At 40.6% G+C, this 22,213-nt stretch overlaps 1 protein-coding gene across 1 annotated transcript in view; it reads right to left on the reverse strand.

The window, feature by feature from the left end:
- Nucleotides 1-22,213, reverse strand: part of FTO (FTO alpha-ketoglutarate dependent dioxygenase) — a 1,656,404-nt gene that overhangs the window by 602,052 nt on the left and 1,032,139 nt on the right. Inside the window, exon 5 of the mRNA XM_044081617.1 lies at nucleotides 6,221-6,300. Within this exon, the coding sequence (XP_043937552.1) occupies nucleotides 6,221-6,300 (80 nt within the window). The remainder of the gene's footprint in view (nucleotides 1-6,220; nucleotides 6,301-22,213) is intronic.

Below are 22,213 nucleotides of genomic sequence, written 5' to 3' on the forward strand. Positions count from 1 at the left end.
GGGAAACAAGTCCATCAGAAAAAGGTCAGATGCTGCCTTGTAAGACAGGCACAGACACCTCTCAGAAGTCTGTAGAAGACTGAGTATAAGGATAGGGCTTTGAGGTGGTCTGTGCACTCCTAGTATAAAGATAAGGCTTTGACGTGGTCTGAGTATAAGGATAAGGCTGGGACGTGGTCTGTGTATTCCATGTGGTTTACACCTTGTATTCTTTTTGTGAGTATCTTTTGTGGGCATTCCAGTTAATGCAAATGCTGAGTAAGGTACATACCAATGGGAGGGAGAAATGCATTCAATAATGGGTCTAATGAGAGCTGAGTACAGTGGGAAGATGACATCTCTGGACATGGATGTCATACCCTTGCTTGTAAGTTGTGCAATATAGAATGATTTCCTAACAGCAGTAGACATATAATTGTCACAGGCCAAGCAAGTCCCTACACACGGAGTCAACTCTTGGTATACAATCTATGGGGTAACTCCCAGTAGTGGTAAACTTTCCAAAATATACTATTACAAATTTTTTTGCATTCCGTTTTAGACCACAGCTCTTGAAACAATTATCAGTTTGTGACAAGCTCTTTTGGATTACATCTGTATCCTTTGGTAGGTCTATAACTATGCCACATTTGCAGTCATCTGCAAACTTGTCCAACCAGAGGCCTATAATATATGCTTTGACATTCCACATGCATTTTGATTTTAATAAAGATAATGTCTATGATGCTATGCTAACATCCACGTGTCATTGTTTGCTTTATGTATGCTTTCATTGTATATGGAACTTTTCTCCCCTGGAACTCTGCTGATAAATGGGCTTGAATCCAGATGGAAAGTCCTGGGTACTAAATACAAACAGATAAATAAAATATACAGTGTACATCGGTAAAGATATGATTGTATGATGCAGATGTATGTGTCACAAAATACAAACAGTGCAATTTGCTAAAGATGCACTAGCTACATGACAGTGTAGTAATGAATAATTCTATGGGAAAAACAATGACATCAGCTTGGAAACACAGAAATGAAGGTTATCCCTTAAAACTGCGACAGTAGAATGTCTGGTCCAAGAATTAAGGTAACATGTAAACTTGCCCACTGGATACTACATACCACTGACTAGCTTGCTTCTGAGAGAAGCACAGCTATTCTGTAGTATTTAGGGCTTGGTTCAAATCAGGTGCACTGATATATCGCATTAGGCAGCTCAGTACAGCACCGGGTCTTCATGCGACGTATCTGAAAATAAAGCAAACGTGAGAAGGTGCACAGACAATAGAAGCACAGTGCTAACCAGCTTCCAGCAAATAAATACCTACAACAGTTCCGTCTCCTCCACCAAAGAAAACAGTAAAAGTGGTTCCAAATGAAAAGCCAATAGTAAGACACAAAGCTTGATGCCAGCTGAAAAAGTCACTTCTCTGGTGTGAAGGGCTTAGTTTAGAACATAACTGACTTATTCCACATTCTAGATATGGAAACATCAATAATCAATAGCAGACTGATTCACAACACTGTTAAGGTAACAATATATTGAGCTTTGTGTTATCAATTACAGGAAGAGAGTAATATATATGTAATAAAGGTTTTTGGTGATATACAGTCATGTTTAACAATCACACTCCAAGAAAAAATAGAAGTTAGACATTAAAAGGAATGTAATGACTGAATCATTACCTAAAGACATCCTACTTTACATACATATTTGTGTTTGGTGTTAAAAAAGATTAAAAAAAATCATGGAATAGTGACTATTCAGTCACAACTAACCATGTCAAAAACCATGTCAAAAAGATTCAAAATGATCTGTATCCTAGACACAGAGAACCTGTACCTTTCCATTCTGATTCACCCTACACATGAAACAATCCTCAGCTTTAGGGAGTAAGGACAAGCCCTAAATGTCAGGGATTCTTTTCTCCAGAATGTTTTCAATGCCATGTGTCATTACTAACGGTTTAAGTAGTGAACAGATAGTTCTTCTCTAGAGGGGAAAATATGTTTTTCCATATATGGATGACTGACTTCTGTGAGCTCTGTAAAGAGACTCCTTGCTTGGATCATCCCACATGTTGGACCGCTTTTGGTAGCGGATACCCAAGTGCTTGGATCTTGTCACAGAATAACCTAAACAGTTAGGTACCACTCATCTCCTACCTCAAGGCCATGGCCCTATAGGACGCATTGGCATTAAATAATCTGTGCATAAATCCTTAGCATTAGTAACATCACTCAGGTGCACAAATTTCCCTGGAAGACCTTCTTAGTCAACCCTTATGAGAAGTTTTTAAGGTAAAAATTCATGAACTGGTGTAACAAGATATATGTGACATGCAGGGTGGACCAAACACAGATCTGCATTTGCAAAGTTATACAGACTGTACTCAGGTGAACCAAGACCTGCAGTCATCTTGCTAAATGCCTCATCCCTTTTATGAAGAAGGAGGCTTATTACCTGATTTCCACTCATTCAAAGACTTCCTCAAGGTACAATAGCCAAAGATGATCTTTTGGCTGAGGCAATTTAATTTTCCCTATCAGAGAAGTTGTCTGGCTATAGCTGATATTGGAGGACCTGTTACCTGAAACAAGGGCAATATGATGCAACCCAGCCTCAAGCCCCAGAGGTACCATGCCTAGCTAATGGCAATCTTGCCAACTTAGATGCTGTACAGCAGGTTCACAGGTCACAATAAATGATATAGTCTTCCAAGTGGAAGCAGTTTATCCTACAGGCAGTTTCAAACAGCCTGGACCACTGTTGCTGTAAAAAGTCCTGAGTTTTAGCCTATTTACTTACATCATTAAAAGTGGGCTTCTCCTACTCCAACTCAACAATTTAGTCTTCTGTGACTATGTGGACAACAATTAAATATCCCATCATGAACAAACCAGGAACCTACTTACTGACTGGAACATAATTTTTTTGGTGTCATTAACTCTTCCCGATTTCAGCTTTTATGTATGGCTGTGTTTATTTTTTTCAGTTATGGAAAGCTCCTTTTCAGATATTCATTACTTCAGCAATCATGGCAGTAGGGATTCAGCCCCTTCAGTAGGACCTATCACTCCCGAACTTTGCTGGCACAGAGGAAGGCCTTCTATCTTTGATGCCAGCAAACTGGGTTTGGTTAATGGCATGGATGCAGGAAGACAATATAGTTACTGTAGAAGTGAAAAGCTGGAAGATAGTTCTATGATGCCAAGAAGGTAATGGGGGATTTCCTCATTGCCGAAGAGTCTCCTGGTTGACGTTAAGAGCTAGCCACAGGTAAAAAGGCATATGTACATGGCATCCTGTACATATTTCCAAACCACACAAAACAGGACACACAAAAAAGTCCTAGGCTGTCTACTATACTGCCATAGATTCTTCTTAAGGAGGGGAGAGAGACAGGGGGCTATAGGGACTTGATGTTAGTAAGGTCTGGAGTCAAAAAACATCAGTAGTAAACTGTTAGGGGTTAGCGGAGTGGCATTACTGTGACCAGAATGCATACTACCAAAAATAAACAAATCAATAAAGTCTGCAATGAGAAACTAAACATTCACATACAAAAATAAAAAAGTGTTTTGCTGGGGACCACCAACATCCTAGTTTCTCTAAATACACTTCTGAAAAGACCAACTACATGGAGTATAAGGATAAGGCCCTGACAATGGCCCAAGTTTGATTAGTGACTTATGGCCAGGTTGGATGACAGTAACAGTACTCTGGAAGAAAGCCCATCGGGGGGCAGTTTTGGCTTGCAACATGCGTGACACCAAGCAGAAGTCCCTCCTTGAAACCATGTCCAAAATCCTAAAAATAGCCGCAGATGGTCTCGCTCTTCCCATTAGCATCCTGATCAATAGATCCATGCAGGAATCTTATGTTCCCAAACTATGGCGCACTGCCTTCATTCTACCTCTCCATAAAGGAGGCAAAAGCAATAACATCTCCAACTTCCACCCCATAGCCATCCTCTCCCCAATTTCCAAACTACTAGAAAAATGCATTCACATTCAGCTCATGCCATTCTTAGCCAATAACCAACTAATCACTCCAACCCAACACGGCTTCCGTCCAGGCCATAATAAAACCACTGCACTTCTCTCCTTCCTAGAGACAATAAATCTTGCCCAGGACTCTGGAAAAATAGTTTCTACTGTTCTTCTAGATCTGTCCAAGGCATTTGATACCATCTCCCACACCCATCTCCTAAACTATCTCTTGACCTTAATCTCTCCCAGAATACCTTATCCTGGTTCTCTTGCTACCTCTCCAATAGATCTCAAGCTGTAAAATGGGGGACAGGTACCTCAACCTTCCTTCCCACCCCCACTGGGGTTTCCCAGGGATCCATACTCGGTCCAATGCTGTTTAACATCTTTGTTAACAATTTCCACAAAGCCATACCCAATACCAAAATTGTACAATATGCAGACGATTCCACTTTAATCTGCAGTGCCACCAGCCTCCCAAAGCTTCAGACACTGACCCAAGCTGCTTTCTCCACCACTGAAAATTGGATGCTTCAGAATCACCTCTCACTAAATGCCAATAAATCCAAAATACTATTATTCTCTCCCTCAAAAGCTTCCCCTCTTGATAAAAACTCATTCCAAATCATTAGCAAAAACAACTTCACTACAGAGGTTGTTCCCTTTGCCAAACTACTTGGGGTCACTATTGATGAACACTTGAAATTCGACACTCACATCCAGCAAAACACTACGAAAACCCATATAAAACTTGGTATGCTATACAGGAACATCCAATTTCTAACTCCTTCCACCAGACAAACGCTTGCCACTACCTATCTACTCCCATCACTAATGTATGGCCCTCCTCTATTAACTAACTTATCTGCCACACTCACTTCAAAATTAGAAGTCTGTTATAATAAGATTTTTAAATTTGTCACCAAAGCCAAATACTCCTGCCATCACAGTATTGCCCTTAATTTGTTACACTGGCTTGAACTCTCCAACCATCTAGACTACGATCAGATTACCCCAGCCCACAAACTAATCTTTCAACCCTCTAAGTGCCCTGCTCTATGCAACATCCTTCTCCCCTACACCCCTCAGAGAACTCTCAGATCTACTCACCAAAACCTAACCTGCGTCCAAAAATCAAATCGCCCTGCTGGCCAGCTCCTGCTATCATTTTCCTTAGCAAAAAAATGGAATTCTCTTCCTTCCTCTCTAAGGACCTGTGCAAACTTTGAAAACTTTAAATCTCAGTTACATTCCTACCTTTCCTCTAACAGAAAATGCAACTGCATTCTCCTCACCTTGTCCTATAATTCTCTCTCCACCTCTAAACCCCTCTCCAGCTATGATTACTAGCCTCTCTAGCTATGATCTATAGGCTACCACACATATGTACATATTGTAAATATCAAATTTGTACCATGTACCTAAGAATTTACACCTGCTCTCTAACATGAAATGTAACTGTAAATTGTTCATTAATAATATTGTGTCAGTATCTAAAGGTAACATGCACCTAAGAAATTATACCTGCTCTCTAGCATGAAACATAATTGTAAATTTTTCTTTTCTATATTGTATCTGTAGCTAAACTTTGTAACATGGAGCTTTTCTCCACGTGCCTCCACTGAAAACAGGCTCCCTGAGCTCAGTGGACATCCCCGGTCATCAAACTGGAAATAAATAAATAAATAATACTGGTGATGGCACAATAAATCTTTTTTATGACTCTGAAATGTTATTACCTTTGACTATGCAATATGGAAAAGTGTCTTGGAGCTTTTTGCATTGGGTATGCTGTGATAACAAGCACTACATAGTAGAACATAACTTGTCTCCAAATATAAATAAGTATAACAAACATTCAGCCACTGACACTAAACAAAAGAGTTGTTACACTGATAACCAGATACGCTCACAGAGACCAGAAGTCTCGTATATAAGAAAATGTGAATGATTATTAGTTTAAGTCAAACAAAATGTAAATAGAACATGCTGGGATTCAAACTCAGGTCTCCTGCCTGCACAGCTGCAGCAACACATTCACCATTATGCCATATTTCTTTTTAAAAAAGTCAAAACAAAGTTTACGGGCAGACACAAACAAATCTTAGAAGCAGTTCTACTCTCAGCCTTTCATATGACCTTGCCCAGAAATACTTACATCAGCAGTATCTCAGTAAATACAAACATAGCTAAAATAACACAGAGAGAAAGACTTTTTCATACACTGACTTACCTCTGCTACTCTGTGGGTAGAGCTAAAACGTGGACAATGGCCAGCTAAAACACAGTGCTGGTGGGTCATGTTCATGTCATCTGAAGGAAAAAAACATATAAGCCAAAGTGAGTTGTGACTGGCTACACTAACAAATCAGAAGAGAACAAGACAAGATGAAAAATGTTTTATATATGCAAAGTTTTGCTCTAATCACAAACTATTCTGTCAGACTAACAATGTTCATAACCCTTGCATAGCAGATATCTAACACTTATCAATGTTCCACATATTTAGTTCTAATAACTGCAATCGCCAATACAATAGTACTGGAAGGCAAAGGCACCAGTCTAAAAAATGTGATGTACACACTGGCCCAGGAGTTAGGACAGGCAAAAAAGCATGCAGTTTTACTTCAGATTTCCAACAGATGAGCCCACAAAAGCATCATCAGCTCCAAGCATCACTGATAAGAATGTTCTTGAAACAGGACTAAAACTGGAGAAAAGTTGGTCAACATGACAAACCAGAATGTACGGCACAATTTTGCTTCTGCTGCTTGGTTCAGAGCTGGGGTAATCCCATGTTGTAAGTCTGCATATCCCCCATGTGTAAGTTTTAACCTGAATTTCCAGGTTCCTGTCACAGACCAAACCACCCACAAGCCTTAAGGTTTGTGTGTGTGTGTGTGTGTGTGTGTGTGTGTGTGTGTGTGTGTGTGTGTGTGTGTGTGTGTGTGTGCTCATAGGTTGGTACTAGGCTATCGCCCTTAGGGCCTATACAAGCCTAGCCATAACAATTCCCTGTACATTTCTTCCCACATTATTTACTTCTCTGGACCCCTGTCCAGCAGGTCGACCAACATGATCCCCGGGGTGAATTTCCTGTCTCCCATCAAATCATCAAGGTTCCTTTTGAAGAGGGCCAAGGAGGTGCTCTGCTTGACAAGTATGGGTAGTCTATTCCAGAGTATGGGGAGTCTCTGGGTCAGGAATCTATCCCTCCAGCATGTTTTGTTCATTGTGATGACAAGGTTTAGATCCCTGGAGAGTGTGGCTCTGAGGGACTGGGATTTTGTTAAGTGGAGCATGTCCAACAGCTCAGGGTTTGACATGGCCTTGTATGTTAAGCAGAGATCGCCTCTGAGTAGACGATATGCCACAGAGTATAGCTGGAGTTTTTTTTAGACGGTCAGCATATGGCATCTGCTTTAGGCCTGTGATTCTTTTAGTGAGGTATTTCTATGGCCTTTCCAGCTGTTGCAGATGTCTTGTAAGGTACATACCAAACAGGGCGTTATACTCTACAGTGGGTCTAATGAGGGATGAGTACAGTGGGACAATGACCTCCTTTTTTCTGGATGAAAAGCCCTTAGTGATCAGGTGTGCCACATAGAAGGATTTCCTGACTGTTGTGGTGATGTGGTTATCAAAGGTGAGACCACTGTCCACCTGTGTCCCTAAGTCTCTCATCACACTTTCGGTTATTAGTGTACTGCCACCTATGTGGTAATTCATGGGTACATGTTTTTTTCCAAAGGTGATAACTATACATTTCTTGGCATTAAGCTTGAGCCCATGGCTCTGGCACCAAGCATCTGTTTCTGTAAGGCCTTTTTGTAGAAAATCCACATCATTTGAAGATTCAATAATGGCTCGCAGTTTGCAGTCATCTGCGAACTTTGTTAGCCAGAGTCCCTTAGTGTTGGCCTGTACTTTTGAGAAGTAGATGCCGAACAAGAGCTGTCCCAGGACTGAACCCTGAGGTACTCCACTTGTCACTTCTCTGGAGCTGGATTTGGAGTCTGCTACTTTTACAGTCTGGGTTCTGTCAGTAAGCCAGTTGGCAACCCATCGAGTGACGTAGGGATTTATGCCCAGCTTAGTAAGTTTATCTATGATTCCAGAGTGGGGGATGGTGTTGAAGGCCTTGTCGAGGTCCAGATAGGCTGTGTGGACTGCCTTACCCTCATCCACAGCTCTGGAGACTGATTCAAAGAAGTCAATCAGGTTCAGGAGATAAGATTGGCCCTTCACGAACCCAAACTGGGTGGGGTCCAGTGTTTGAAGGTTGCCAATGTCTTTCTTTATAAGTTCCATGATAATGTGTTCCATGCCCTTGCAGATCAGGCTCATCAGACTGATGGGATGGTAGTTCCCGGGATCCAAGGTGGATCCCCCCTTGTGGAGTGGGATAAATGTAGCTGTACACCACTCAGTGGGAACAAAGCCAGAGGTGAGGCTATGATTAAACATGACACTTAGGTGAGGTGCCAGTTCATTTTGTAGTTCACGTAGTACACAGCCCGGGATGTCATCTGATCCCATGGATGCTGTATTCTTAGCTTTGGAGAGTGCGGTTTCTACCTATGTGGCTGTAATTACCGGAATTTGGCAATCTTTTGGTATTGAGATGGGCCCTTTAGGGAGTGAGAGGGGGATGAAGTTGGCACTAAATCAATCTGCCAGGATATTGGCAATATCCTTGGGATCAGTATATTTAATGCCATTCTGTTGTAGCTCAGAGCAGATCTGAGCATTGCCATTTAGATTCTTGACATAACTATACAATGCCTTGTGGTTGTCTTTGGAATATTTGGCAATTTTATTTTTGTAACTAGCTTTTGAGGATTTTATGAGGGATCTCAGCTTCTTACTGAGGCTGGTAAGGGAGTTTTTTGCATCCTGGGATTTTCCTTTTTTCTGCAGCAGTTTATTCCTTCTGTTGTATACTTTGTTTATGGCAGGGGACTACCAGATTGGCTTCCTCTTTTTGGAGGAGAGCATCTTGGTTCTATTTGGGATGGCACGATTCATGCATGAGTGGATGTGCTCGTACAGTGCCTTAGTGTAGGATTCAGCAGTCGAACTTTAACCCGCCATCTGCATGGGTGCCATGAAGTTTGTCACTTCTGACTTGAGTAGCATGAAGTTGGCTTTGGAGAAGTTTTTTACGGAGGTTTCCTTACTGAGGGGTGGGGGTGAGATGTGGATGTCAAGGGTGATTTGCTTATGGTCAGACCTGACCAATGAGGGGGTGATCACTGGTGTGGAGCATCTATCTCCCATGTTGGTAATGACCAGGTCGAGATATTGGAGCCCCTGGTGGGACAATGGATTAGATGATCCAGGGCGTTGGAATTTATGAATTCCAAGAGCCATTGGGAAAAGGTGTTGGTACCGGAGTAGTTTTCCCAGTTAATGGCAGGGTAGTTGAAATCACCCAGTATTAGGGTGCTTGGTTGTATCTTAATATTTTCCAGTATGTTTAGAAAGGTGTAGTAAGAATCTTGGGGCATGGTGGGGGATCTGTAGCAAGCTACAATTTGGATTGCAGTCTTACCTAGTGTTAGTTGCACCTGGAGAATTTCAGATGCATTGTGTTGGGCAACTAGCCTGGAGGTGTGAATATCCTTGGTGAATATGGACACTCCTCCACCTTTATTGTTTCGGTCTTGGTTTGGTGGCTGAAAAGTGTGGTAAGTGTTGTAGCCTGGTATTGCAGTAGTGCTTTCTGGAGCCTTGAACCAGGTCTTAGTTACGGCACGGATATCGATGTTCTCCATTTTTAGGAGTGCTTCGAGAGAGTGCATTTTGAGGTTTACACTTCTAGCATTGAGTAGCATTTCCTTCAGATTTTGCATACTTGTATCTGTTACGGTGGTGGTTTTGTCCTTTGAACCTTGCCTAAAAAAGGCACTATAGGGGTGACAAGAGCTTTAGCCAGTAACCTGAATCCCAGGGGTGACAGGTGCAGACCATCTCTGGCAACGGATCGTGGTTTGTCGATCATGTCTTCCCAGGCTGACAGATACTGGATCCCCTTTGAATGACAACAGAAACTTAGCCAATTGTTAAAGTCAATCATTTTGTCTTTATACTGTGGTATCATTCTGGGCGAAGGCAGGATGCTACTCAGGGCTAGGGTCATACCTGCCTGGGCCACATGATCTGAGAGCTCTTCCATGTCTCTTTTCATGTAGTCCAGGGAGGTATGTCTCAAGTCATTCACTCCAACATGGACAATGACAGAGTCGTATTTGAACTTGTTGTGGAGTGACTTGAGTGCATGCGTTATGTGGCAGATCGTGGCACCTGACAGGCAGCTGACTGTAATTTTCTGCTTGTTCAGCCTGGTGAGTGGGACATCAGTGTGCCTGACTATAGAGTCACCTATGACTAAAGTGTTGGGTAGATTGTCTTGCCTTAGGGGCTGTTGTTGGGTGGAACACTGGTGTTGTGAGCTATGTGTCACTTTGGTTGTGACTGGTGTTTGTGTTTCAGCTTCGGAAGTCCTTGTTGCTTGGGCAGGTTAATGTTAAGGGCCTCAGCATATGTGGATTTAGTATTGGTATGTGTGGGTGTTGATGGTGTGGGTTTTGAAGGGCTATGTGTTGCTTGAGGTGTAGTGCAGGTGTTAACCTTCTCCTCTTGACTGTCTAGCACAATCTTGGCTGGAGAGAGCTTTGCTTCCAGTTTGGCTATGTAAGTGCATCTCTTGCAGGCTGTAGTGTTGGGTGGTAGGAGGAGAGGGTTGTCTGTGTACATGAGGCAGTTGCCACATTGCCCCAGTATGCCCAGATTCACCAGGTGGACAGGAGAAATCATCGGAAGCTGACCCTTGGACATGCCTGTTTAGGTGCTTTTTTGTAAAGTACAAGAGCTGCTTTCCCTTACCTTTCCAAGGTACTTTGCAATTATAGGCTTAGTGCCTACGATTAATTTCACCTTATTGACAAGGAGAGTTGAGTGCTTGTATCAGTTTCAGGCTTCCTAGTGCTTTCCAGCAGGTTCTAGAGCAAGTGCTAGTCACAGAGGTTCAGACTGCAGTGCTACTACTGAGAAACCAGCTAGTTCTAAGGGAAAATTTGAAGAGCAAACTTTCTGGCACCTGGAATAGTTTAACCGTAGCCCTGTGGTGCTGCATAATGCGAAAAATGCGCAAACACATGCATTTTTAATCCAGAAAGTTAAAAGGGATAGAAATCGGCCCAAAAACCCTAATAAAATTACAATTTCAGAGCTGGAAACCACTCCTCTAGTGTCAGATAGGCAGTACAATGCTCACCACTCCCACTGGTAAGCAGTACGACTTTCCTCTACCACAGCAAGGTCTGGATAGCTCTGAACACAGAAGATAAAGTCCTGAAACAAGCAAAGCCTGGGATCTGGACTAAACTGGCTAGGAAAGGTGGGAAACGAGCAAACAAGATAGTTTTTTTTTTTTTTTTTTTGGTTAAAACAGGCTAAATAATACAGTAAATAAACACAGAAAAGGCTAACACAATTGAGTGTGTAGTCCTAAACAGTAAATGCAATTAAAACTCTACAAAATTAGCAATTTAGTGTGTGTGTGTGTGTGTGTGTGTGTGTGTGTGTGTGTATATATATATATATATATATATATATATATATATATATATATATATATATGTGTGCGCGCGTGCACGTGGATGCACTCACACTGTGCAACAAACTGGAGCTCATTCAAGATTAGTTCTTGCCTTATGTCTGGTCCTTCCCCAGGTAAGTTTCAACTCCCCTAAAAACTAAATTGATTAAAGCACATACTAAAAGGTGAATGGACAATTTAACCAGTAAATAATTTTAATATAATTATTACCAAAAACAAAACCTGTTAACTTTTAAAATAAGGAAAAATATTCAGACTCTCATCAAACAAGATGTTGTTTAGTTTACTACAGACACATCAGAGAACAACTTAAAGGAACAAAAGAGTATATATTTAAAATCATTTCAATATTCTTTTTTTAGAATTGAACAAGAAAGTACAATTGTGCAATCTGAACTTGGTATAACAGTAGATGTTTAAATGATCACTGCTACAGCAGCCTTAGCTATATGGCTTATATCCTGTCAGGGATATAAAGGCTGGCCAGGTCACAAAGCTCCAGGGCTGCTTTCATGCGCCCAAACTGTCGAGCAGCTCAAGCTGAGCTGACTAAAAGTTAAGTTTGGGGGCACAGCCCTTCAGAGCATTCCTGCTAGCAGACAGAGGGAGGCTGAGCCCTGTAAGGACTAACCTTATCTTTCGCCACCCAAGAAAATTATTTTCCTGTGACCCTGTTGAGCAGAGCCACAGAAGTGATCACTGGGGTGAATTTCCTATTTCCCATCCAATCATCAAGAGTTTTCTTGACGAGTGCCAATGACGAGCTCTGTTTGACATAGATAGGTAGTCTGTTCCAGAGTATGGGAAGTCTCTGGGACAGGAATCTATCCCTCCAGCATGTTCTGTTTATTGTGGTGACAAGGTTTAGGTCCCTAGAGTGTGTAGCTCAGAGGGAGTGGGATTTCTTTAAGTGGAGCAGGTCCAACAGCTCTGGGTTTCACATAGCTTTGTATGTTAGGCAGAGATAGCCTCTGAGTAGGCAATATGCGAAAGAGCAAAGCTGGAGTTTTTTGAGACAGTCTGCATAGGGCATGTGTTTGAGACCAGTAATCCTCTTTGTGAGGTATTTCTGTGGCCTTTCCAGTTGTTGTAGATGTCTTGTGAGGTACATACCAAAAGGAGCACTGTACTCTACAATGGGTCTAATGAGTGATGAGTAGAGGGGAACAATGACATCTTTTTTTTCCAGATGAGAAACCTTTTGTGATGACGTGAGCCACGTAGAAGGATTTCCTGACCACTGTGGCGATGTGATTATCAAAGGAGAGACTACTGTCCATCTGTGTCCCAAGGTCTCTTATCACACTTTCGGTATTATGTAGACTACCACTTATCTGGTAGTTCATGGGTACAGAGTTTTTACCAAAAGGGATGACAATACACTTTTTGGCATTGAACTTCAGGCCATGGCTTTGACACCAGGCATCTGTCACAGTGAGGCCCTTTTGTAGTATGTCCACATCGTTAGGAGTTTCGATTATGGCTCCTAGTTTGCAGTCATCTGCAAACTTGGTTAGCCAAAGACCTTCTGTGTTAGCCTGTACTTCAGAGAAGTAGATACCAAACAGGAGAGCACCCAGGGCTGAACCCTGTGGTACTCCACTTGTCATTGGTCTGAAGTCTGATTTGGAGTCTGCTACTTTCACAATGTGGGTTTTGTCCGTGAGCCAGTTGGCAACCCATCTTGTGACATAGGGATTGATACCTAGTTTAGTGAGCTTATCTATAATTCCAGCGTGAGGAATGGTGTCAAAAGCCTTGGTGAGATCAAAATAAGCTGTGTGAACCACATTACCCTCATCTATGGCTTTGGTAACTGCTTCAAAGAAGTCAATCAGGTTTAAGAGACATGATCTGCCTTTTACAAACCCGAACTGGGTAGGGTCCAGAGTTTGGAGATTACCAATGTCTTTGTTTATGAGTTCCATGATGATACGTTCCATGGCCTTGCAGACCAGGCTCGTCAAGCTAATGAGGCGGTAGTTCCCAGAGTCCGTCGTGGCTCCCTCTTTCTGGAATGGGATAACCATCATGGCGTGCCATTCAGTGGGCACAAAGCCTGAGGTGAGGCTATGACTGAACATGGTACTTAGGTAGAGTGCCAGTTCATTCTGTAGTTCGTGTAGAACGCAGCCTGGGATATTGTCAGGTCCCATGGATGCTGTGTTCTTGGCTTTGGAGAGTGTGTTTTTTACCTGTGCAGCCGTGATTACAGGAACTTTGCATTCTTCTGGTATACAGATGGGCCCTCTAGGGGGTGAGAGGGGGGTAAAGTTAGCACTGAACCTATCTTCCAGGATGTTGGCAATATCAGTTGGTTCTGTATATTTAGTGCCATTGTGCTGTAACTCAGAGAAGATCTGAGTGTTGCCATTGAGATTCTTGACATAGCTATAGAATGCTTTGTGGTTGTCTTTAGAGTCAGTGGCTATTTTGTTTTCGTAATTAGCTTTGGAGGATTTTATAAGGGATCTCAGCTTCTTACTGAGGTTTACCAGGGAGTTCTTCCAGTCATGCGATTTTACTCTTTTTTTGCAACAGTTTCTTACTTCTGTTGTAGAGTTTGTTTATAGCAGAGGACCACCAGAGTGGCTTCCTTTTTTTGGAGGATAGCATCTTGGTTCTATTAGGGATAGCATGATCCATGCACTTGTGTAAGTGCTTATAAAGTGCATTTGTGTAGGATTCAGCAGTCGTACCTCTATAGTCCGTCTGCATGGGTGTCATGATGTTTGCCACTTCTGTCTTAAGAAGTGTGAAGTTGGCTTTGGAGAAGTTTTTTATGGTGGTTTCCCTAATTGGGGGTGGGGCGGGATGTGGATGTCTAGGGTGATTAGCCTGTGGTCGGATCTGACCAATGAGGAATTGACCTCTGGTGTGGAACACCGGTTGCCCATGTTGGTAATGACCAGGACTAGGATATCGCTGCCCCTGGTGGGGGTGCGAATAAATTGATCCAAGACATTGGCATTTATGAATTCCAGAAAATGTTAACAAAAGAGTTGGTAGATGGTAGTTTTCCAAGTTAATAGTGGGATAGTTGAAATCGCCCATTATTAGGGTGTTGGGTTGTACCCTAATACTTTCCAGTGTATCAAGAAATGAGGTGTGGGAATCCTGGGGCATGGTGGGGGGTCTGTAGCAAGCTACAATTTGGAGTGCGGTCTTGCCCAGAGTTAGTTGCACTTGGATAATCATGTATGCATTATACTGTGCAACTAGCCTGGAGGTGTGGATATCCTTCATGAATATGGACACGCCTCCACCTTTAGTGCTTCGTTCTGGGTTAGGTGGCCGAAAGGTGTGGTATGAATTATAGCCTGGTAACGCAGAGGTGCTTTCTTGAGCTTTGAACCAGGTCTCTGTCACTGCACAGATGTCGATGTTCTCCATTTTAAGGAGTGCCTCGAGTGAGTGCATTTTGAGGTTTAGACTTCTAGCATTGAGTAGCATTACCCTCAGATTTTCCTTGCTTGTACCTATTACGATGGTGAATTTGTCATTTGAACGTTGCTAAAAAAGGCACTATAGGGGTGGCAAGAGCCTTAGTCAGTATCTGGAATCCCAAGACCGACAGGTGCAGGCCATCTCTGGCAAAGCATCGTGGTCTGTTGATCATGTCGTTCCAGGTAGACAAATACTGGATCCCCTTAGAAAGACACCAGAAGCTTAGCCAATTGTTGAAGTCAATCATTTTGTCCTTGTACTGTGGTATCATTCTGCATGATGGCAGGATGCTACTCAGGGCTAGGGTCATACCTGCCTGGGCTACAAGATCAGAGAGCTCCTCCATGTCTCTTTTCATGTACTCCAGGGAAGTACATCTCAGGTCATTCACACCAACATGGACAATGACAGTGTCATATTTGTACTTGTTGTGGAGTGACCTGAGTGCGTGCGTTATGTGGCAGATCCTGGTACCTGACAGACAGCTGACAATAACTTTCTCCTTGTTTAGCCTGGTGAGTGGAACATCAGTGTGTCTGACTATAGAGTCACCTATGACTAGAGTGTTGGGTACGTTGTTATGCCCTATGGGCTGTGGTTGAGTGGCAAACTGAGTTTGTAGGCTATGTGTCATTTGGGTTGTCTTGGGGGGGTGGAGTTTGCTTGCGTTTCTGCTTTGGAGGTCCAAGATGCTTGGGCAGGTTTTTATTGAGAGCCTCCACGAATGTAGGTGTTTGTTTTGTGTTTCTATGTGTTTGTGTTTTGATGGTGAAGGTTTTGAGGGACTATGTGATGCATGTGGTGTGGTGCAAGTGTTTACCTTCTCCTCTTGACTGTCTAGCCCAGTCTTCTGTGAAGAGAGCTTTGCTTCCAGTTTGGCTATATAAGTGCATCTCTCACAGATTGTAGTGTTGGGTGGTAGGAGGAGAGGGTTGTCTGTGTACATGAGGCAATTCCTGCATTGGCCCAAGATGCCCAGATTCATCAGGTAGACAGGAGAAATCACTGGGAGCTGACCCTTAGACATGCCAGGATAGGTGCTTATTTATTAAGTAATAAAAACTGCTTTCCTCTAGACAAGTGAGGAAACTTGAGTGCTGTAGTAATTTGCAGCTTATTTTGTGCTTACAATGAGTTCTGAAAAAGTGCAGAGTTCAAAGAAACAGATTTGAGAAGTGAAACTAGAAAACTGGCTAGTTCTAAGAGACAAAATTAAGCAATAAGGCTTCACTCCAACACAGAAAGGCTTGGGGGCTCAGAAGCCAACAAACAATCTAGACCACTAACAGGAAAGGCAGGAAACAAGCTTAAATTATTGTTTCTTTCCCAGATGCTCTCTTTGTACACAGTAGGAGTGCATGAAATCAGAATATGATCTCACTGCACTCAGTTGAGTGAGCAAAGGAGATGGGCCCAGCACGAGTATCCAAACACAAATTTACAAGAGGGGCGGGCAGTTTCAAAGCCACCAAGATTAACACCAAAACAAAACCAGGGAGGGTTGGTGGAGAACTAACTGAAAAAACAGAGTCAAAACTTCCAGTTCAATTAATATTCAATGCAACACAAATAAATCAATTAAAATGCTGTATTATTTGAAAAAAGTGCAGATAAAAGGTACTTAAATTCTCTTATACGTCCAGTTGAATACAGCTAGATCTTAGCCTGCCAAAGCTCAGGTTTTAAGCAGAAAATATTCCAAAATGTACCACTTAAATAGGCAGTAACAGAAGATCAATGAATGAGACTACTCCTGACTGCAACTACTGTCTATGCAGTAATTCTAACAGGCAAGAAAATCTAGCAAACAATAACTGAAAAAACAGAGTCAAAACTTCCAGTTCAGGTAATATTCAATGAAACACAAATAAATCAATTAAAATGTTGTTGTATTTCAAAAAAGTGCAGATAAAAGGTAGTTAAATTCTCTTATACGTCCAGTTGAATACAGCTAGATCTTAGCCTGCCAAATCTCAGGTTTTAAGCAGAAAATATTCCAAAATGTACCACTTAAGTAGGCAGTAACAGAATATCAATGAAGGAGACTACCACCGACTGCAATTACTGTCTATGCAGGAATTCAAACAGGCAATAAAATCTAGCAAGCACTAACTGAAGAAACAGAGTCAAAACTTCCAGTTCAGTTAATATTCAATGCAACACAAATAAATCAATTAAAATGCTGTACTATTTGAAAAAAGTGCAGATAAAAGGTACTTAAATTCTCTATACGTTCAGTTGAATACAGCTAGATCTTAGCCGGTCAAAGCTCAGGTTTTAAGCAGAAAATATTCCAAAATGTACCACTTAAATAGGCAGTAACAGAATATCAATGAATGAGACTACCCCGACTGCAATTACTGTCTATGCAGGAATTCTAACAGGCAATAAAATCTAGCAAGCACTAACTAAAAAACAGAGACAAAACTTCCAGTTCAGTTAATATTCAATGCAACACAAATAAATCAATTAAAATGCTGTATTATTTGAAAAAAGTGCAGATAAAAGGTACTTAAATTCTCTTATACGTCCAGTTGAATACAGCTAAATCTCAGACGGTCCAAAGCTCAGGTTTTAAGCAGACAATATTCCAAAATGTAGCACTTAAATAGGCAGTAACAGAATATCAATGAAGGAGACTACCCCCGACTGCAATTACTGTCTATGCAGGAATTCAAACAGGCAATAAAATCTAGCAAGCACTAACTGAAGAAACAGAGTCAAAACTTCCAGTTCAGTTAATATTCAATGCAACACAAATAAATCAATTAAAATGCTGTACTATTTGAAAAAAGTCCAGATAAAAGGTACTTAAATTCTCTCATATGTCCAGTTGAATACAGCTAGATCTTAGCCAGCCAAAGCTCAGGTTTTAAGAAGAAACTATTCCAAAATGTACCACTTAAATAGGCAGTAACAGAATATCAATGAATGAGACTATCCCTGACCGCAATTACTGTCTATGCAGGAATTCTAACAGACAATAAAACCTAGCAAGCACCAACTGAAAAAACAGTCAAAACTACCAGTTCAGTTAATATTCAATGCAATAGAAATAAATCAATTAAAATGCTGTATTATTTGAAAAAAGTGCAGATAAAAGGTACTTATATTCTCTTACACGTCCAGTTGAATACAGCTAGATCTTAGCCGGCCAAAGCTCAGGTTTTAAGCAGAAAATATTTCAAAATGTACCACTTAAATAGGCAGTAACAGAATATCAATGAATGAGACTACCTCCGACTGCAATCACTGTCTATGCAGGAATTCTAACAAGCAATAAAATCTAGCAAGCACTAACTGAAAAACAGAGTCAAAGCTTCCAGTTCAGTTAATATTCAATGCAACACAAATAAATCAATTAAAATGCTGTATTATTTGAAAAAAGTGCAGATAAAAGGTACTTAAATTCTCTTATACGTCCAGTTGAATACAGCTAGATCTTAGCCGGCCAAAGCGCAGGTTCTAAGCTGAAAATATTCCAAAATGTACCACTTAAATAGGCAGTAACAGAATATCAATGAAGAAGACTACCCCTGACTGCAATTACTGTCTATGCAGGAATTCTAACAGGCAATGAAATCTAGCAAGCACTAAATGAAAAAACAGAGACAAAACTTCCAGTTCAGTTAAAATTCAATGCAACACAAATAAATCAATTAAAATGCTGTATTATTTGAAAAAAGTAAAGATAAAAGGTACCAGTTGAATACAGCTAGATAAATGTTCCAACCATATCCTGGCATAAAAACACACCAAAAATCTACTGTTATGGTAAGTTCAACTTACACAACTGTACTGTGTAAATCATACAACTAAGATTCCAGGAGACCTTGGAGAATGGTGTTAGCAAAGATTGATCTGAACCTACAGAAGGAATCAAGCTTGCAGTGCTTTGCAGATGTATATACAGGGGGCCAAGTAGCATAGAATCCAACACTTTCCAATGAGCAACAGATAAAGCCAGGGACATGGAAGAGTGGCCCTTGATCCTATATAGGACCAGATCTGTTATGGTGAGTATAACAAAAGACAACAGCAAGAGACTTCCATTTGGAAATGGTCTGTTTTGACACAGGTTGTTCTTTCTAGACGACTAACAGGAAAGGCAGGAAACAAGCTTAAATTATTGTTTCTTTCCAAGATGCTCTCTTTGTACACAGTAGGAGTGCATGAAATCAGAATATGATCTCACTGCACTCAGTTGAGTGAGCAAAGGAGATGGGCCCAGCACGAGTATCCAAACACAAATTTACAAGAGGGGCGGGCAGTTTCAAAGCCACCAAGATTAACACCAAAACAAAACCAGGGAAGGTTGGTGGAGAACTAACTGAAAAACAGAGTCAAAACTTCCAGTTCAATTAATATTCAATGCAACACAAATAAATCAATTAAAATGCTGTATTATTTGAAAAAAGTGCAGAAAAAAGGTACTTAAATTCTCTTATATGTCCAGTTGAATACAGCTAGATCTTAGCCAGTCAAAGCTCAGGTTTTAAGCAGAAAATATTCCAAAATGTACCACTTAAATAGGCAGTAACAGAATATCAATGAATGAGACTACCCCAACTGCAATTACTGTCTATGCAGGAATTCTAACAGGCAATAAAATCTAGCAAGCACTAACTGAAAAAACAGAGTCAAAACTTCCAATTCAGTTATTATTCAGTGCAAAACAAATAAATCAATTAAAATGCTGTATTATTTGAAAAAAGTGCAGATAAAAGGTACTTAAATTCTCTTATACGTCCAGTTGAATACAGCTATATCTTAGCCGGCCAAAGATCAGGTTTTAAGCAGAAAATATTCCAAAATGTACCACTTAAATAGGCAGTAACAGAATATTAATGAAGGAGACTACCCCCGACTGCAATTACTGTCTATGCAGGAATTTTAACGGACAATAAAATCTAGCAAGCACTAACTGAAAAAACAGAGTCAAAACTTCCAGTTCAGTTAATATTCAATGTGACACAGATAAATCAATTAAAATGCTGTATTATTTGAAAAAAGTGAAGATAAAAGGTACTTAAATTCTCTTATACATCCAGATGAATACAGCTAGATCTTAGCCGGCCAAAGCTGAGGTTTTAAGCAGAAAATATTCCAAAATGTACCACTTAAATAGGCAGCAACAGAATATCAATGAATGAGACTACCCCCGACTGCAATTACTGTCTATGCAGGAATTCTAACAGGCAATAAAATCTAGCAAGCACTAACTGAAAAAACAGAGTCAAAACTTCCAGTTCAGTTAATATTCAATGCAACACAAATAAATCAATTAAAATGCTGTATTATTTGAAAAAAGTGCAGATAAAAGGTACTTAAATTCTCTTATACGTCCAGTTGAATACAGCTAGATCGTAGCCGGCCAAAGCTCAGGTTTTAAGCAGAAAATGTTCCAACCATATCCTGGCATAAAAACACACCAAAAAAAAGAAGGGGGGATGGAGAGAGAGTGGCTACAGCAGCAGTGATCATTCGCACATCTACTGTTATGGTAAGTTCAACTTACACAACTGTACTGTGTAAATCATATAACTGCAGCAGTAGCCTTAGCTATATGGGTAGATTACCATAGCACAGGACATTTGGAAGGTGAAAAGGGAAGATTCCAGGAGACCTTGGAGAATGGTGTTAGCAAAGATTGATCTGAACCTACAGAAGGAATCAAGCTTGCAGTGCTTTGCAGATGTATATACAGGGGGCCAAGTAGCACCTTCACGAATACTTCTAGAATCCAACACTTTCCAATGAGCAACAGATAAAGCCAGGGACATGGAAGAGTGGCCCTTGATCCTATATAGGACCAGATCTGTTATGGTGAGTATAACAAAAGATAACAGCAAGAGACTTCCATTTGGAAATGGTCTGTTTTGACACAGGTTGTTCTTTCTAGACCACTAACAGGAAAGGCAGGAAACAAGCATATGATCTCACTGCACCCAATACAGGTTGTTCTTTCTTCTTACATTTACAAGAAATGAAAATTTGATTTCAAGATCTGAAAGATTTAGCTCCGCCAAAATAGTACCCGAGTTGTCTGTGGACATCCTAGGTATGCAAGATCATTTATCCCTCATTTTTAGGTTCAATAAAGAAAATGGGGAGACAGATAATTTGGTTTAAAGTAAACTCAGATACCAATTTAGGCATAAAAGAAAGATAGTTCTTAAGGAAACCCTGTCCTTGTGGAAAATGAAACAGGGATGACCCACTGCAACAGCTTGCAACTCAGATACCCTTTTTGTAGTGGACTGTTTTCCATGTTAAGAACTGCAAGTCAAACTGTTTAGCTGGTTTAAATGAACAAGTATTAGCTTCTCTAACACAAAATTAAGATCACAAGAAGGGTCCTTTCTTGGAAGTCCCTTATGCAAGACCTCTTTCTTTTTCTTTAAACGCCCTTATTGAATTATCACTTGTGACATAGGCAAATTTACATTTATATAAAATTAATTAAACTGTATTAACAAGTTCAGGTTTACAAACATTAAATTTCACATATATTGCTATATATCAGATAACCACGGTACATTACATAAATTATTCAATTCCTTCCCTTTTTTAACAAAAAACAACTTTATTAAACTATCACTTACAACATAGGCAATCATACATTTATATAAATGAAAACAAACTACACAAACACAATCAGAGTTGAAAGCATTTTACAACACAAACCATACTGACACACTCCCAGTTGCAAACATTATACATCGCTTATAATCTACGCAATCATTTTCAGTGAAACATTACATAGCTCACTTAATTCCTGCCTTCTTTTAAACATCATTGCTCCCCTGTATATATTCGTCCCAAAATTCCCATTTTTTTCCTACATAGTTTGTTTCTACCTTTTTTTACAGATCTCAATTCCAGTTGTTTTATCTCTGTTACTATATTTACTACTTCTAATAGAGCTGGTTTAGATTCTGATTTCCATTTTCTAGTAATTTCTTTTTTAGCAGTCACCATAATTAGACAGCTAGGCTTTACCCTGCCTAGGCAATTCCAATTCTGTATCATAGCTCAGAAAAATCTTCATCAGACCAATCTTCCCAGCCAGCATCTCTGATAGTGCATCCCACAGGAAATCCTTAAAAGTCTGCCAACTTACCACACTCACAGAAAACATGTTCCCTGTTACCT

The sequence above is a fragment of the Protopterus annectens genome, chromosome 8.part1 (genome assembly GCF_019279795.1).
Source record: "Protopterus annectens isolate FY-2018-M chromosome 8.part1, PAN1.0, whole genome shotgun sequence".
NCBI lineage: Eukaryota > Metazoa > Chordata > Ceratodontiformes > Protopteridae > Protopterus > Protopterus annectens.